Source organism: Thamnophis elegans, chromosome 1 (genome assembly GCF_009769535.1).
Source record: "Thamnophis elegans isolate rThaEle1 chromosome 1, rThaEle1.pri, whole genome shotgun sequence".
NCBI lineage: Eukaryota > Metazoa > Chordata > Lepidosauria > Squamata > Colubridae > Thamnophis > Thamnophis elegans.
This window is the reverse complement of record NC_045541.1, coordinates 166885606-166905415: the sequence shown is the minus strand read 5'-3', so window position 1 is coordinate 166905415 and position 19810 is coordinate 166885606. Positions and strand designations below refer to the sequence as shown.

Genomic DNA, 19810 nt, shown 5'->3' with positions numbered 1-19810 from the left:
CGAACTGTTTTCACCAGCTTCAAAATATTGGCGTGCAAGTTATCTTCGTTTCTTACAAAACTGGAACTGAATGCATCACCCTTAGTTCCACTCACTGGGCATTCTCACAAGTCCAGGTTGATTCCCAGACTGAACAGAGGGGATTATGGCTATATTTTCCACCCTGGAAAGCTCACCTATTGCAAAAGACAGATGTGAAATGCACTCAGAGAGACCTAAGAGTCGAAGATCAGATACACCCGCAGAGGATGTTGACAGGTAGTATTGTAGGAAGTTAACACCCACCCCTCTCCTAGGAAAATGAGATATTTCAGGAAATATTAAAAGGGCAGAATATTTTCCCCTAAAAGGGAGGCAGAAGCTCCTCCCACCTTTGTCAATGGGCCATTGAGGGCTTGGGTCAGTCTATTCTACATAACAAAGATCTACCTCCTTCAGGCAGAGCCATAGGAGGAACTGCCCAAAGCCCCTTCATTACATCATCACCCAGCAAGGCTCAACTGAGCCTGGGACACAGAAAAGCTACAAAGGTACCCTTGCATGGCCCCATGGGAGTCTGACAACCAATCAGAACACAAGCTCAAATTCAAAAGCCCAGAGAGGGCATAAAACCCAGGCACTTTCAGCATCTCTTCGCATTTTTGCCCAGGAACAAGAAACCCATGGACACCATTAAACCCTCTTTCCAAACAGTCTCCATGTTTCCAGTGTCTTTTTCCCCACTTGGAACTGAACCCAGATGGACATCTCTTTCAATAGAATAAACTAAAGTTAATGTAAATTCCCATGCACAGGTTCCTACTGCTATTTTCCAAACCATGCTAAGTCTGCCTATGATTTATATATAAATAATCCATACCGGCTGCACCGTGTTATAGCCGGTAATTCTATTTTTGCTAATTACATACCATGTTGTCATAAAGTAAATAGACACCTACAGGTTGTCTCTGACAGTTGGAAGTCAAGCGCTGACATTTTTCTGCTTTCTCTAACTCTACCAAGCTTCACTTATGTGTGTGTTCAGTCTCATTTCTCAGCCACAAGGATTGGAGTCTTCCCTTCCTTGTTAAATATGACAGGTAAAGGTAAAGGTTCCCCTTGCACATATGTGCTAGTCGTTCTCCACTCTAGGGGGTGGTGTCCATCTCCATTTCAAAGCCAAAGAGCCAGCGCTGTCCGAAGATGTCTCCGTGGTCATGTGGCCGGCAAGACTAAACACCAAAAGCGCACGGGACGCTGTTATCTTCCCACCAAAGGTGGTTCTATTTTTCTACTTGCATTTTTTTTTTACGTGCTTTCGAACTGCTAGGTTGGCAGAAGCTGGGACAAGTAACAGGAGCTCACTTCCTTACGCAGCACTAGAGATTCAAACCACTGAACTGCTGACCTTTCTAATCGACAAGCTCAGCATCTTAACCACTGAGCCACCATGTCCCTGTTATGATATGATAAAATATCCTATGATGTGATATTTGATATCATACCAACATATGATAACTGAGGTCTAAAGAAATATTGAAAAATCACTTATTTTTTCCTCTATGCCTCAGTGAAGTCATACTTGTTACTGGTAGAGAGGAAAAGTGCTAAAAATACAATTGACCCACAATAGCAAAAACAAAAAAAAATCGGTGGAATAGTTTTTCAGAAAGATGAACAGTTCAGCCTAGATCAAGTACAAGGGACAAATGCAACTTCTTGCAAAAATACATTCCTGGAGTACTTATAAGTTAATTATCAAGAGTGTGATGCTTTGGAGACAAAATAGTTGACACAGGTAATTGAGCACACAGCAAATGAGTGACAGACAGAGTGGGGTATTTCTTACAAGATATATTTTTGTCTGATTCCACGCAGCCAGTGCCACCACTCAACTGCAAATCAGGATGATGGATTAGCTCAACAATTATTTTACTTCAGATGTCACTTTCTTACATTTCAAAACATTTATTGTGGTATGACAATGAAGCACAGCCGGAATAAGGAGCAGCTAATCTTGCTCCTCTGAAATTATCTCCCCAGTTTCAGGGGTGGGGTGAGGGGGGGAGGTCTAAGAAGTCTGAAAGTGTATTTTTTAAATTAAACACATTCCTTTGAAGCCGCTATACTTCTACCATCAAAGCTTCACAACTTATTTTGTTTAAAAAAAATTCTGATTTGAGAAAGCAGCTATACATTAAATATCAGCACACCAAAAAGTCTTGGGGGGAAAAAAACGCAATAGATGTGCAACTATATACATACTATACATTCCCCCTCCCCCATCTCTCTCAGTATAGGAATTATACTCAGTTATAAAGGGGAGGGGGGAACAAATCCCTCCTCCAGTCAGACAAACTTATTATCTGCTGCCTTGTGTACCTGACAAACAGTAAAACTGAATGTGTGTGTGACCGATTCCCTGGCCCTCCACAATGGGCTGCTTTGTGAGTTTCTAATATCCTTATCTGGACTGTCTAGACACTCTGACAGCAATTGTCCGTGCGGATGTCGGGACGCGCGCTGACCTCACTCCTCGCCGGCCTGGGGGGGGGGGGCGAATAAAAGGCGACAGGAGCCAATTAACTTCACAGTCTAGAGGGCACACCTGGGCCCCTAAGCAACCTGCTGGAGGTAGGCAGGAAATCAAAGTTACCACCACCACCCCTTTAAAAAAAAACAAAACGAAAAAAGCAACTTGGAAAGCGAGTTCTCCAAAAACAGCAAACAGCACGTTTTAAAACTCCGGAGCCCCCAGAGGAGTGGGAATACAAGCATTTCAAGTTCGGGGAAAATTGTCCCTTGTGGACGTCGGTATTTCATTCAGCCTCTGTGTGTGCCTGTGCAGAACGTGCGCAGAGGCGCACAAATGGTTTTTTTGTTTCCAGCAGGAGAGACGGCCTTCGACTCAAACCTCTATATTTAAGCCACATGAAAATTACTTTGCTTAATATTTGTAGACAACCCGACAGCAGGTTCAGGAGACTTTTCCAAACCGTTCCTCTTGGGCTTTGTTGAAGCTTAAGCCATGGTTTTCCACCCCCACCCACCTCCCCATCCTCCATGTCCCCTTGAGCATTTCCAAGTCGGACAGTCCGGGACAAGTATTCAACGCCAAAGAAATCCTTCAACAAGAGAAAGGAATTGGGGAAAGGGGTTTTTCTTTCTCTCTTTCTTTCTTTCTTTCTTTCTTTCTTTTCTTTCTTTCTTTCTTTCTTTCTTTCTTTCTTTCTTTCCCCCTTCTTCCTTTAAAGCTTTAGGATGCAGGATAATGCCCAAGACGCAATAAACCAAGAGTCCGCTTAGCCTCCCTCAAACCGGGGAGGATTTACAAAGATTGTTTAATTGATTTTTTTTGTCTATTAAAATGCAGATCACACTGTCTGGGACTCAGAAACTCAGACACAGGTCTTTGTGTCCACTCAGCTCCATGAAGTCTTGTCTGCCACAGGCACAATGCTTCAGTTGCATGCGCTCAAAGGAAGGCTGTTCCCTTTCTTTTGTCTGGGCCTCTTCAGGCTGGGGACAGAATTGTGTGCAGTTTGCTGCACACAAACATGCTCAGGGGAAACTGCAGGACGGGAAGGGAGAAAGGGTTTAAAAAAAAAAAAAAGAACGAACGAACGAGCCGAAGTTTCTCTTTTAAACTGAGCAGGAAACTCAAGGAAACCCAACAGCCCCTTCACAAGTTTCCTCAGTAGGTAGCTTTGACTTCCAGGAAAATGCGCACTGAACTGCAGCCGCAAATCAGTTAAGGGAGAGGGGAGGAAAATGGAAGAATTAAGGAAATGATCTCAATTAATTAGACAGTCGTTTTAAAATATAAAGTCTTCCAAAATCATTGAAGAAATACAGTCAGGAATGAGGAAGACAGAGTGGAGGCCCAGCCAGCAATAGCAACAACACGATCCACACACTGCGTTCCACAATTCTCGACATAGAGTTCTCACCCAGAAGTAGAGAGATGCCTAATCCAGCGTACTATTTCTCACCATGGTCAGCAAAATGCTTCTGGAAGGACCATGATTAATTAAATACTCAATTAACTTTGCATGTCTTTGTACAACACACTTATCCACATCAGAACCTCAGCTGTCACTCTAAAAAGGAAGCTAAAAGATCCTGGCATCCAAGTTCCAAGCCCTTAGGGATGGTCTGAAATGTGGAAAAATGCGGCACTGTGCCCAGAATTTTGGCTCATGCCTTAAAAACAGGAAGCCCATATCTGAGGTATACTTCTTTAAATATGGAGGCTCTACATCAGGGGTGTCCAAACTTGGGAACTTTAAGACTTGTGGACTTCAACTCCCAGAATTCCCAAGTTTGGACACCCCTGCTCTACAGCTATACTTTTCATAGCTGATAGCTACTGAAAGGAATTAAAGGTAAAGATTCCCCACGCACATACATGCTAGTTGTCCCCAACTCTAGGGGGCGGTACTCATCTCCGTTTCAAAGCCGAAGAGCTATCCAAAGACGTCTCCGTGGTCATGTGGCCGGCATGACTAAATGCTGAAGGCGCACGGAACGCTGTCACCTTCCTACCAAAGGTGGTTCCTATTTTTCTACTTGCATTTTTTACATGCTTCTGAACTGCTAGGTTGGCAGAAACTGGGACAAGTAACGGGAGCTCACTCCGTTATACGGCACTAGGGATTCGAACCACCGAACTGCCAACCTTTCTGATTGAAAAGCTCAGCGCCACTGAGCCACCGCATCCTTTGGTGTCAGGAATTACAGTATTCTAAATCCTACCTCCCACCAATCTCTTTATACCAATCATGGCTTTACTGCCCCTATTTTCATTTTTTTTTACACTGAAAAGTTTCACACACACTAGCTTGTCCTTCAACACATCAACTGCCTGGTTTAATTGTTCATTTTCTGCACCTTCCCTATCTTTACTATTGTGTGTCCTTCAAAATGCAGCAATCAAGAATTGTATGACCTTCCGTTCATACAAAGGCTTAAGAGACAGTTAGATCTGGGATTCCTCTGGAAGCCTCTGAAACCAGGAAGAATCCTCCAAACTCCAATATTTTTTTTACGCTGTACTGTATAAACGAAACCTTCAGAATGATGCACAATTACAATAAAAATCATTTTAAAAGGAAGCATTTAATCATAACATCCCACATTAGTCAACAGCCGAAGAAAAATCACCGAACTCTTCAACAAAAATGCCTGCCGAGGTAAAAATGTCATCTTAAGTAATTAAGTAAGAGCTCCAAAGAATAACATCTATATTACCAGCACACTTATGCAAGTTTGGGCAAATTTTAAACCTATTCAAAATCACTTTAAAAATCCCCTACAATTAACCAAGGCAAACAATCTTTCATATACCTCCCTAGAGAGAGAGAGAGAGAGAGAGAGAGCAAAACTGAATCCTGAAAAATTACTTTCCAAGGAAATATATGTAAGAACAGGACTGTGTGACCACACACACACACACACACACACACACACAGGGGGATATGAAAAATAAAGATTGTCTTAATGTACAAAATTAAAATCAACTCAGTATAGTAATAGAAAAGACATCTAATTTTAGCTCCAAAGTTGTGGGTTCAATGCCAGTTCACAAAGTAAGAGAATGCAATGCAATGCAATGCAATAGAATAGAATAGAATAGAATTCTTTATTGGCCAAGTGTAATTGGATACACAAGGAATTTGTCTTTGGTGCATATGCTCTTAGTGTATATAAAGAAAAATAAAATGGAATACATTTATCAAGAATCATAAGATACAACAGTTAGTGATAGTTATAGGTTACTAATAAGCAATCAAATTATACTAGGAAACAAATAAAACAATATAAATTGTAAAGATACAAGCAACATGGTTATAGCTGTAAGTGGGAAGAGATAGGTACCAGGAAAGAGATAGGCACTAGGAAGGAAGAGAAGAATAATAGTAATACAGTCTTAGTAGATAATTTGACAGTGTTGTGGGGATTAGTTGTTTAGCAGAGTGATGACATTCGGGGGGAAAAACTGTCCTTGTGTCTTGTTGTTCTGATGTGCAGTGTCCTACAGCAAATGGACACTTCTCTTTCACAATGCATGCTTGTAGCCAGGATTATCTTAACTGAGGCTCACCTTCACCCTGGAGACAGTGCGGGCCCCTATCAAACACAACTAGCTGCTTTAAAAAAAAAACACCAAGGAGGAGACACAAACATAGACAGCTGCAAACCAGACATCTGGCTTGCCATTAGTTGGCAGCAATTGATTAGAGTTTGGGGGGGGGGGGTTAATTTAAAAGCATTTGAGGAGCGTATTCCCAGAGCTCCAAACTCAGAAGGGGAGGGAACTGGCAACCAGACAGGCTTAAGAAGGAGAAGAGATACTTCTTAGGTCACTGGATGAGCTGGATTGAAATGTTCCTTTCAGGGAGGATCACATTTATCTCCACACTTGCACAATCTAACATACCATATCAAGCTAAAAAAGAAAGGAAAAAAGCTCACCCTACACAAATTCCTAATTCTCATGGACAGCACTGTGTGCGGAATGCTAACCTTGGGAGATCTCCTCTGCATATAAAGCTCTACTTTTACTGCTCTATTTGCAAAGAAAAAAAACCACACTGGATTGAATGATTTAATGCCTCCTGAGAATTTCAGAAGGATAGGTTTGGTGTCCATCTTCTGGTTGAGGGAGAAACACACAAGCCCACATTTTTAACAGCAGGCTCATGGGAATTGGAGGGATTATTATAATCATGTTATGTTGGCATAGGATTTCAGGAGGAAATGCATGGCACAAAAGCCTCTCCTGCTTCCCCTCTTGAACACCAAGTCTGGGAAAGAAGAGAACAGGATTTACACCCAGGACAGAAAAGAAAAAGTAAAGCAAGATGACAATTTGGAGGCGGGCGGGCGGGGGGGGGGTGTTCAGGAAAAATAGCTTAAACTTTAAAACAGAGCTTGGAATGGAGGCGACTTGTGTAGTTGTAAATTTGAAAGACGCTCAGAATTTACCAAGAAATGTGTATTGGGAAAGGACGATTGAGGAATTTCCAAGAAAGAACTACGGAAAATTAATAATAACAGAACAACAGAGTTGGAGGGACCTTGGAGGTCTTCTAGTCTAACCTCCTGCTTGGGCAGGAAACCCTATACCTGTGATGGCGAACCTATGGCCTGCGTGCCACAGGTGGCACGCAGAGCCATTTATTAGGGCACATGAGTGTTGCCCTGTCAACTCCAGTGCGCATGTGCACGCTGGCCAGCTAACTTTGGCCTTCTTTTCAGGCCATTTTTTGCCCCCCCCCCGGAGGCTTCAAGGAAGCCTCTGGAGTGCTTAAAAGTGGCCCTACGGGCAAACCGGAAGTTTGGGAACGGAATTCCGGTTTGCTCATAGGGCCATTTTTTGCCCTCCGGAGCCTTCAGGAGGCTTCCCTGAGGCTCCGGAGGGCAAAAACCAGCCCTACAAGCAAACCGGAAATCACCGTTCCCAAACTTCCGGGTTGCCCAGAGGGCCGTTTTTCGCCCGCCGGAGGTTTCAAGGAAGCTCCTGAAGCCTCCAGCAGGCTTCGCGGAAGGGCTGTTTTCACCCTCCCCAGGCTCCTTGAAAGCCTCTGGAGCCTGGGGAGGGCGAAAAAAGGGACCAAAAGGAGGGAGCACTGGTCGCATGTGCATTAGTGTGAGGGGGGAGGAGTTCTCACGCACATGCATGCTGGGGTCTCGTGCATAGCATTATAGGTGTGGGCACGCTCGTGCACAACCCTCTTGTGCTCCCCCCCACTTTTTGCACGCAATCCAAAAAAGGTTAGCCATCACTGCCCTATACCATTTCAGACAAGTGGTTGTCCAATCTCTTCTTAAAACTCCCCAGTGTTGGAAGGCCAACACTGCACGTCAAATCTAGTAATGGGATCCTAGCTAGAATGGCAGCAATGACAGTCCATAAAATGGGACAAAACTCACTTAACAAATCTCCCACTTAAACAAGATACATTTTGAGCTCAATTGTGTTCATAAGTTGAGGGCTACCTGTAATTCACAATTCCGATATTAGCTTTCTAATTAATGTTTACTAGGCTGTTCTTTAATTGACAGGCATGGATGTGGTCACTTGAGCTCAGGCAGAATCTGCTATGTCAGATCATGGCAAAACTATGTTCCTCCACCCGCCCCAAATTTTTAAATTGCTGTTCAATCAAAGTCACGCTCCTGTACCCAGTCTTCCCGCAGAGCAACCCCCGGGGAAGCTGCTTTCTTAACAGATCCTTGTAACCCTGACAAAACAACATCATTTGGTTTTACATCAATGGCCCCCTTCAACCTTGCAGGAAAGTTCTTAACCAACTGTTAACAGCTGGCTGCGCCAGATGTTCAAATGTGGCCGGTTGAGTAGTCAAGTATCCCCAAAGAAGAACTTGGAGGCTTACCACCTCCGCTCCCCCACGACACGCACATACAGTCAGGAGCACAAATCATCTTCACTACAACCAACAGGTGTCTGGCAGAGATGGATGTTACACCGTTGTGTAACAAAGAAAACCACATATTCATGCATGGAGTTGGTCGGTTTTTATCCACATTGATCTGTAAGAACATTCATCCATGCCCATGCCTATGCCTTAGCCTCTGCAAACATTCCACCATTATTTTTTCCAAGCAAAAACTAAGGGAGGGGGAAACATCACAAAAACTGCTCTAATGATGACAGCATGCTAAGGGAAGGGTATACAAGAGGTGGAAGATGAACGGGTAAACAACAGGTATTTTTTAAAAAAACGGCAGATGCCTCTTGGAAGCCCAAAAGCAGGGAATGAAGACCACAGTTCTTCCTTGCGATGGCTCCCAAAGGAGATGGAGATTCTCAGTCATCTAGTTCGTGGTTGTCCCAAAAGTGCTTTTTTAAAAGGCAACTGGACTGGACTTTGTTTTTTTTTTTTTTTTTCTTGAAGATGTTCCACTTCTCATCCAAGAAGCTTCTTCAGCTCAGAGCTGAGGAAGCTTCTTGGATGAGAAGTGAAACATCTTCAAGGAAGAAACAAAAGTCCAGCTGCCTTTTGAAAAAGCACTTTTGGATCCCCCAAAGCAGATTATCTGCCCTGAATCTACCAGTACCTGGATTCCTCAGGAACCTGAAACAAAAACATACAGAAATCCAATACATTTGCTATCGGTCCAGAGTGCAGGAGTGCAGGACCTAGAATTTAAGACACAGGGAGGCTAATTCCATTTGAATGTTAGTTTAAAAAAAAAACCTACAGTACAGGCAATCTGATAATTAAATCAATTACCCAGAGATCTAATACATATACTCTTCACTGATATATTCAAGCAGAAGCAGAAGAGTCATTTATTTGGAAGGCTTCCATATGGGTCCTTCCAATCAATTGTTTCTATGGAAGTTCCATTAAGTTTAGACCAAGGGTATCAAACTCAAGGCCCAGGGGCCAGATCCTGCCTATGGAGTGCTTAGATCTGGCCGTGGGGCCACCCTGGAAACAGCAAAGGACTGGCCCACGGTGCCTCTGCCAGAGAAAACGGAGCTCGCAAGCTCCATTTTCACTGGCAGAGGGTTGCAGGAGGTCGTCACAGCCAAAAACAGAGCTCGGAAGCCCTTTTTCACTGGCAGAGGACCAGGGCCACAGGCGCCCCTGACATCATGTCGAGCTGGCCATGCCCACTCCAGCCACACCCTTCCCCGGCCCCTCCGAGGTGAAACAAAACACTAACGCAGCCCTCAATGAAATCGCGTTTGACACCCCTGGTTTAGACCAAGCTAAGTTTACTTTCCAGAGATTTAGATATTGTTTTTTACACATTGCACTGAAAAAAAAAATAGGTGGAACTTCAATTGCACCACTGTGGTTGCTATCTTGATTTATTTTTGACCACATCAGGTGGACACTCCTGAATCAAAAATGGGCATTCCTGTAGTGAACAGGATTAAAGTGTTAAGTCTTCCTGCACTGGTGGGTATTGTCAGTGGCCTGATCCTGTACCATTGAGTCTTAAGTTTCCTCTGTGAAAAACATGGGAGGGAGAAAGCCAAAGACACTCTTGATCGGGATGTCAAACTGGCGGTCCTCATGCGTCACGTGTAGGCCACGCCCACCCCGGCTCCGCAAATGGGAAAATCATCGTGAAACGTCACCTGACGGCAGCCGTGCTCTTGATCACTCACCTTGGTTGTCCTACAACTCTCACAGTTGACAGCAGCTGTCTGCTGGTAGTTTTAATGCTTTGCTTACTTTGAAAATGATTTGGAAAGATTATTTTGGAACTTACTGAAAGGGTGGATCTCTTGTTGTTCTTTAATACAGCCACAATTTTTTTCATGCTCACATAGGAAACCTGAAAAAAGTTGGGCTGCTTTCACAAACAGCCAAAAAATGATGCGCTCTTGCAAGGGCCAGAATACTTCCAAATAATTTTGCAAAAAGTGCACAATACAAGTAATTATCTTCATCTTGGACTTTATTCCCTCTCATCTCACAAGGCAAAGCCATTCCCATTTTCCTAGACCTTCTCAAATAGGAATAGAATTTGCAAGGAAAATGTACACAAATTGGATATAAAACATTTCCCAGCTGAATGGATGTCTATGATTTTTTTTTTGCCCTTTGCAATGATTTCAGGAGTTTTAAATAACAAAGGACTAACACCAACACTAGCAGAGACACTGTCTCAAAATGCTATCAGCAAATATGATCTAAACAAAAAATGCTGATTTATCCCTTTGGAATCACTGGCTCATTAAAGTGTTTTAGCTGACAAGTGTTAGTTAATAATTTGGTTGGGGTTATTTTAAGTAACTGAAAGAATCTTAACTTCTGTTAAGAATCTTCATCTATGCACATAATCATTACACAGAACAGAAAACATTTGGCTTTTGCCTAGAAATCATTACAGTATTACTCTCTAGAGAGTCAGCAAGTTACTGAAAAACTCCAAACTGTGAAGTCAAGAAGACAGGACAGAAGGAGTCAAGGACAAAGCACTACCATAATACTACCATGAAAACGGAATGGATGCAGTCACCACTAATCAAATTCAACTTTAAGGCTGGCTTTATGTTAAAAAAAAAGTCAGGAAGGATCACTTCTCGGAATCCGGCTTAAATAGTTATTGGACTATTGTTGGAAAAATGAGTGATTAAAAAGTAATGCTATTATAACTGAAGCGTTTGAAAATATGTCTTTTACCTGAACTGCGATCCAGCTGGCATTGACAGAATACTCCCCAAATGGACCGAACCCTGAAATCATAGAAAAAGATTTCTTTTTTACCATGATGGCATTTTGTCTCTAGGCACTAACGAGCAGTCTTAATTGGCCATTTTATAGATCACGTACATCAAAAAACAACATGTAATTATTGTAGGTCATTGTACATTCTTTCTCCCACCAGGACTGTTTTTCTCGTCCTACTTCTAAACTACACTTTAAAGGAGGTGAAAAAGAAATGGCACCTAATGGAACTTTCTGTAAGAGTTTGAAGAAGAGTTTCCTGCATCTTTGTCACCACCATGAAATTCTCGCTGAGTTCCCGTACTGGACTAGTGCAAGGGATTGTTAATTTGCTTTTGGCTTGTGCTGTATGAACTTGGTCACTAAATTCGTGCACACAATTGGATTTTATTATAATCAAGCAAATCACAGCTTACTATGACAGGCGAGCTAGGTGGGACATGCACAGGGTTCCTTGACCCATGAGTTTCTCTAAAAACTCCCATCTTTTCTCCATTACTCTGTTTGAAATGTGAATGATAGCAACTTAGTTAGAATCAGCTACAGAGATTTGCCAAGAACGTGATGGAATTCAGTTTATACAGGTGTACATGCACAGAGGTTTATTTATTAGCCGAATTAATATCACAGGCAGATGTCTTTTCCTGGTTTATCAATTTAGTCCGAAGACCAAACTTACATGATCTGTGCTGTCCTTAAACCTACTTACCCATACCCAACCCTGGGCAAGTGGGCATACTTGCAGTACTTATGGTATGGTATGGTATGGTATAGAATAGCATACTTGGAAGGGAACTATCCTTTATACTAGAATATAAATAAAATCAGGTCAAACACACTCCCAGCCCAAGAGAGTGGCAGCATTTACAAGAGGTCAGTCTATTTCCATTTCAAAGTTTTTCAAACTATGTAAAACTGAGGTATAGAGTGACAAAGTTTCCGTTGCACTAAGCCATAATTCAGTTTGTCATCATAGTTTATAAGACAGGGCATATGTTTCAGTTAATTCAGCAAACAATGGTTAGCAAACACCACGTATAAACCAGTTTATGTCTCTAGGGTGGCCATCTGTATTAACTATTTCTAACTTTCCAGAGAATTTGTTGCTCAGCAGTTTATTAAAGAAAGCAAAAACGTTCCTTAAATCTATTTGGTGTGAAGTCTTCCATATCGGGTTTTACACACTAAGCACTTTCTCGGGGGACAAGCAGATTCCCAAAAGAATATATACAGTATCTGAAACTCAAAGCAAGAATGGCATGCTTTGGCTTTTTAATAAATAACTTTGTTAACTGGCAAGCCGTAACTGGAATTTGTAGATGTTCTACCTCGAGTAAAGGTAAACATGTTCGAGACATGTGAGATGTCACTTTTTTTCAACGAGGCGGTCCTCGACTTACAACCAATCATTTGGTCACTGTTCGAACTAGCAACATCACTGAAAAAAAAATGACTTTAGGGCCAGTTTTCAAACTTATAACTGCTGCAGCATCCCTGTGGTCATATGATCAAAATTCTGGCGCTTGGCAACTGGCACGTATTTAGTTGCACTGACCTAAGGTCATGTGATCACCATTTGTCATCTTCCCAGACAGCTTCTGACAAGCAGAGTCAATTGGGGGGGGGGGAGCCAGATTTAGTTAACAACTGCAGCGATTCACTGATCAACTGTGGCAAAACTGTTGTAAAATGGGACACAACTCACTGAACAACTGCCTTGCTTAGCAATAGAAATTTTCATAGCAATTGAATGAGTTATAAGTTAAGGACTACATTATTATGCTTGAATGGCTGCCCCATTGCTCCTAGAGCACCAGAGGGAAGAATCAAGGGAAAAAAAATAATGCACAGGCATTCAAAATGCCTAAATGTTTTTAAAAAAAACTTTTCCTAACTTTACCACACAAGACTCTTGATTGCCTACAGCAGCATATTTTTATCCATTACAGCTGAACAGGGTTTCTAAGTCTGGTATGTGTATTCAAGTAAGACAAAAACCTTATTTCCAAATAGTTGTTTGTATCACTACAAACGATTACACATAAACACCCCAAAAATCAGTAAGTTCTTCATGTCTCAATGATATATGGAAACTAGAATGTATATAATTCCAGAAGCAATTGACCTGGATTGTATCCATTTTAGAGCGAAGAGATACCGAATGATTAAAAACAAGATTTTCATCATTAGATTTCAAGGCAAAAAAGCAAGACATATTGAGAGAAAAGGGGTTGCACGTACTATATTACAATGTGGTTTGAATCATTTTGCTGCCGTTGTGTGAACTCAGCCACTGCGTTTTTTGTAAAGCCCTATTTTACGGCTCGACATGTGGTGTAAATTAAACCTATTGTGGTTCATTGATTATACCATGGTTAAACTAATTCCATTTAGTGCAACATGTGAACTCAGTCAGACTTATCATTTGACCCAGTCACGTCCGTCAATATATGCCAATCCCTCAAAGACATTCTCCAAAAGGCAGTATTTTGCCAGCATGCCACTATAATGTGTGTGTGTGTGTATGTGTATGTGTGTATGTGTATATATATTCTTTTTTGTCAGGAAGAAGAAAAAAGGGGTTTTCACCAAGGTTTCTGTGCCTGATTGTACTCACCAGAGAAAACCAATTAAGGACAAACTAGGTACATCTGTTCTGATGCCAACGTTTTTAATTCTCTAAAAAGGTTATGTTCCCAGAATCTTCCCTCTTTTTGAAAATATAAAGTTGTAAAGGCTATCTGTAATTCCAGGGAACTGGACATTCTACAGGTGCCGGATACATAGCCAAGGCACCAAGAAATGAAGAGAACACCCCCCCCCCCCGCCTTCTTGCTCCCCTCACCCCCAGGCAGAAGGCTCCTTTGTGCTCCCTTCTTTCCTGCTTAACCAAATGCTGTTGCTATCAGATAAGAATTCAATAGAGTATTTTGGAATCCCTTTGGGCACCCTCTCACTGGAAGCCGCCAAGGCCAATTAGCAGGAAACCAGCTGCTCCCAGCTGCCAGATTTTTATGGGATTAACTTGATCCTGAAAGGAGCTACACGGACACGCACATGTTATTCAGGGCACTTGGCATGAGCTGGTGCATCAGAGCATGCCAACGATATAGGTACCAGTCAGACTATTTGAAGATTTTATCCTGACAAGGACGCAAACGGTCTGGAAAAAAACTGCTTTGTATTCTGTATTCCACAGGTGTGTGGCTACTTCATGCCATGGAGCCTGAACCGTGGCTTACCAGAAAGCTCCCATTTCAGCCTCTGCAAGGGGACATCATCGCCTGGCACCCCTGCCAAGAGTTCACTGGATTCTTCAGTAAATCCCAAGGGCGCCTCCCTATTGCCACAACTCCAGCCACTGATGGGGCAGGGCAGGTGGAGCGGCGTCCGTCAGTCCCCCCCAGTCAAAAGACTGTTCTTATGTCAGCCTCACCACTAACAGCAACCCCCTTTTGTGCCCCGCAAGCCTTTCAGAGATGGGCCTCTCCTTCCCGCAACTTCATGTCGCCCCTCCTCTCCAGCCCAACTTGCTGTTTCAAATAACCACTGCAGGGCTCTGAGCGAGCTTCAAGCAGTTACTCTTCCTTTGAAAGCAATCCTACTGTTACTAGGGTGCGGTTTGGGGGCGACACTGATTTAGGAGCTCAGGACCCCGGAGGGAATCACACGGGGGCGGAGGTGGGGGGGGAATGTGACTTCAAAACCTCTTGAATGACTTCAGATTTACCAGCTGCCATCAGACTTGTCTTTTGGGAACAGAAGGAAGGTATCCAACAGCAGAGAGGGGGAAGAAGGGGGGGGGGAAGCTGTCACACAAAACCAATACACACATCTCACAGACAAATGTCCACACAGAGAGAAGCATACTTCACATTTCATGGGATTTTTCATGAGAACAATCAGATATTTTCCCCTTTAAAAAAAAGGGGGGGGGACAATATCTGCCATATTACCAACAAGTAGCACCACCTTGAAATGGTGGCAACAACATACTTTCTATATCAGAATGACCCCTAGCCTTCTTCTAAAACAAGTCACACCCAAGGTTGTGCAATGAGAACTAGAGCACCAAAAGACACATTTTATGTGCATCTTACACAGAGAGGGATCCCTTCTCTTCCTCCTCCTCTCCTCTCCATTCACCAACCACTGCTAAGGAGCCTCCTTGCTCATCCGCCCCCAAACATTCATTTCCAATAAACTCAAGGGTTTGGTTTTTTTTGTAGAAAACAGATGAAGAATTATGAATAAGAAAAAGTATATAAACAAACACGACAAAAAGCTTCCCACTAGTTGGCAACAGCCTCTGGGGGGCATTATTACAAGAGGCGAGTTAGCAGCAAGGCTAAAGGAAAATTAAAAAGAGAATAAAAGAGACAGGCACTGGAAGAGGAACACGGGGAGCAAATCATGGGTTGGATACATTCGGAGATAAATCAAACAGGACCGTTTTTAAGGAGGATGGCATTACTCGATCCAGTTAATCCGGAATATCAATACTCCGGAGAACGCAACATTCAGGAGGGGAAGGGGGAAAAGACACACTTCAAGTGGAAAACCACAGACTCAGAGTTTAAAATAAAATAATTAAAAAAGGACGACCCACTCTGTTATATGCTTAAAAGAGAAAGTTTATTCAGGAATAATAAAGGAGGAACAAATGACTCGATGGGGTCTATTTTTACATTATACATCTCCCCTAACCAGCAAAAGGAATGTCAAGGTTTTAATGTTCATGCTGGGACCAAAAGAAAAGGGGGAACTATTTTGGGGGGTTACTTAATGCGGGGGGAAGACGAAGCTCAACCCTCACTTCCCTCCCCCTTTGGAATGGTCCCACTTCTCACAGCCCCCCCCCTTCCTGTTATCTCCCCCCCCCCCACGCCCTTACCAGTCACCACTACGGGCCGCCGGGTCTTCTCCATGGCTTTGCTTCCTTCGCTCTCTTCTGCCCGACCAACTTGAGGCGACTGACTGAAGGAGTGAGCAGCAAACCCGCCCCACTCGGGGCCTAGACCCCGCCCATTGGAGGAGATCGCGTGACCACACCCAGGCCCCACCCACTCGCGGCAGAAAGAGGCGGAGGCACAGCGTAGGGAAGGAAAAACCATAGACGAAGAACGTTTGCAAGGCTAGAGCGGCACAGCAGACTTACACCCTTGCTTTTTAACAGTGAAGTCACAAAGCCCGTTCTTTCCCAATCTCCTGCAGTACAGAAGGACAGAAGAGGTTCTGCTCCATCAGCAACATCGTCCTTGCTAAAGTCCATTGATTAATGGCCATGACTTCCATACCAAAGTCCCTTGGGACTTGTAGTTCTCTCCCATTAATCCTATTAACCTTTGGTCTAAGACCATTTTTATTTCTATAATGGTATTGTTGCTGCTTTATTATATGCTGCATACAAAGAAATACATACAAAATAATTGTATGGGAATGCCTTACCCAGGGACTATCATATCTAGGCTTCAAAAATCCAGATGAATAGCATATTGTTCTTGGTTGTCTTTTTACAGCCTAGATCTATTAGGCTGTGTGTGTGTTTGTGTGTCTGTCTGTCTGTCTGTCTGTCTATCTATATCATCTATCTATCATCTATCATCCATCTATCTATCTATCTATCTATCTATCTATCTATCTATCTATCTATCCTTACCAAGTTAGAATATCAATACAATTATTCATTATTAGAGAGTGGCAAAACCTCTCTAAAACTTTGGATAAATATTTTCTAAGTCCCATCAAGCTTTATAACGTAGACCTTTTGCACATAAAGTATGTGCTGCATTGCTCAGCCAACCTAGAAGAAATCAAACTTGTCACAGTTGTCTGTACTTTATCTTAGTTACAGTGCTTGTAAATAAGCAGCTGAGTCAGCTAAACTATGTAATGAAACCCAGCCAATATCATAGCAAGAACAAACGTTGCATTCCTGTTTCTATCAATTTTATGGTCTGAAAAAGATTAAAGCAAAGTTACCAGATACCATTGATCTGCTTGACTACATTTTCCAGGAAAAACTGTCGGATATTTAATCTGTATACAGTATGTACCCTGTTCCTCTGATAAATTATCTTCTCAGGTGTTTGCACTAACTGTAAAATGTGTTTATTTCCAAACTTTCATTTAGGAGCTCAAGACAGTAAGGTATACTTAACAGCCCCCTCTTATTTTTCTCCAGAGCAACAAACCTGCCTAATAGATTATGCTGAGATAAATCAGTGAGGCCCTTTCACCCGGGGAAAGTGAAAGTGCACTAGAAGCCAGCTCTTACATTGTAACATATGGGATATTTATCATACTGTATTCCTTGTTCTTCTCACGAAACATTAACTTGCTGTAGTAGAGATAATAAACCTTTTTGCAAACATATACCTTAAATCAGGGTTGTAAAAATTGACAGTTTCTAACAGAGCTATAGAAGTTTTTTTTTTTATTAAAATACCTGTTAAATGTTTTCACCCACACATTATGAAGTAATTTCCCACTAAACACTGAGATTCAGCTCACGCAAAAAAATTAGCCATATTTTTGATTGGCTTTTAGTTTTCTGAAAAGTTGACTGAGATGGGATATAACTGTACTCCTGGAAGAAATGTCCTTCTGGGTTCAGTTCCAAGTGGGGGGAAAGATACAGAAAACATGGAGGCTGCTTGGAAAGATGGTTTTAATAGCGGACAGGATCACATGGCTTGAGTTCCTGAACAGAAAAAGGATGTTTACATGCTTCAAGTGTTGGGTAAAGAAGAAAAAGTGTTGAAATGCTGAAAGTCCCTGGTTTTATGCCCTCCTTTGGGCACCGCCCTGGGATCTCTCGCTCCTATGCAAGAAATGCACTCTGATTGGCTGTCAGACTCCCATGGGGCCATGTAGGAACAAATCTGTAAGCTGCCTCCCAGGCTTGCTTGACTTGCTGGGCAATGCTAATCCTACCTTTGTTATGTAGAATAGACTGGCCCCAATGGCTCATTGACAAAGGGGGAGGGGGATAAATTTCTTCCTCCCTTTTAGGGGGAAATAGTCTGCCTTTTCATATTTCCTAAAATATTTCATTTTCTAGGAGAGAGGTGGGTACTAACTTCCTTCAGTACATTGGTGTTACATAGAAAAAAGTGCTTTTAAATTTACGTGAAAGTACTTTTCAGCTGAATGGGTGATGTGTATGTGTGTGTCTTTGAGTCAGTCTTGACTCCTGTTGATTGCTGGGACTAGCCTTGGCAATATTTTATTCATTTATTTGTCAACAAGTACAAGGAAACAAGTATGAAAACACATGATTCTATACATATTATGTTTATATTATATATTTATTTTATATGATTATAAACATATTAAATATGTTTGAACTTGGTTTGCCATAGCTTTTTTTCCCCCTTGAGAGTGACTGGCTCCAAGTTCACAAATGGCTTTCTGCTTAAAGTGAATCTACAGCAGTGTTATTCTACTTTGGCCACTTCAAAGATGTGTGGACTTCAACTCCCATGCTGATTGAGAAATTCTGGGAGTTGATGTCCACATATCTTAAAGTTACCAAGGTTGAAAATACATTGGTGTGCCCTTGTGCTTGTGCTTTACCATTTTATACCAACATGGCTCTTGGTTGAATGATATTAATGGGGGAAAATATCCTAATAGAGAACGCAGTTGAGAGGAGAATCAGTTACCAAGACAAAGAGTGTTTCACTGAAGTCTCTTCACTGAATATTTTTCAAGTAGCAGCTGGATAACCATCTGTTAAGGATTCTTTTCTTTGGATTCCTGCAGTGAACTAAAAGCTAGCTTCAGTGACCCTTTTCATTTCTATGATTCTATGAATAAACCAAAGTTCACTGACTTTTGCAACTGTCTAAATATATATAAATCTAAGAAATACATTTTCGGTACATTTTTTTGCAGTCTGACATTCTTCTTTTCATGGCATTGGACTGAATAGATAACCCAACAGTCTTTAAACGGATTTGCTACATTATTGGGGAATAATATCATAAAGAGCATTAATGATATTATATGCACCATATTAAAAGTTTGATTATCAAGGTTATAGTGAAATGTTAAGACATCAATTTAAAAATGCTAGATCTCTGATCCAAAGCAGCACAATGCATCGTTGTTATTTTTGATATATTCTCTCAATTTTAGTTTTCAATACTGTATGCATTATTTATGTTAAATTATTGCTATATTTATTATGCTAGACTATGTTAAATTATATCATAGCAAATCTGTAATTACTTCCCTTTGTTATAGAAAATGGGTTGCAAAACTCAGAAGTATTCATCTGTATGATTCTTACAAAGTAATGTTAGATCCTACAATGTATAGAATTACATCAAACTATTTTGCATGTACATTATTATTTATATAAGACTACAGAAATAGAATATAATTCTTTATTGGCCAGGTGTGATTAAGTCACACAAGGAATTTGCTCTCAATGTACATACAACAATAGTGATAAGCAACAAAGTTATAGTCCTAAGAAGAAAAGGAGATAGGTAATAGGAAAGATAAGAATAATGATGGCAATACTGTCTTTTAGATAGTTTGACAGTGTTGTGGGAATTAGTTGTTCAGCAGAGTGATGGCATGGGGAGAGGGGGAAACTGTCCTTG

The 19810-nt window shown here is 41.8% G+C and overlaps 1 protein-coding gene across 1 annotated transcript in view; it reads right to left on the bottom strand.

Moving 5' to 3' along the window:
- The window catches only part of PGPEP1 (pyroglutamyl-peptidase I), a 39700-nt gene extending 23491 nt beyond the window's left edge, over positions 1 to 16209 (bottom strand). The window contains exons 1-2 of the mRNA XM_032238682.1: positions 16090 to 16209; positions 11151 to 11203 (exon numbers count right to left, since the gene is read on the bottom strand). Of these exons, the coding sequence (XP_032094573.1) occupies positions 11151 to 11203; positions 16090 to 16123 (87 nt within the window). The 5' untranslated portion in view covers positions 16124 to 16209. The remainder of the gene's footprint in view (positions 1 to 11150; positions 11204 to 16089) is intronic.
- Positions 16210 to 19810: the final 3601 nt, after the last annotated feature.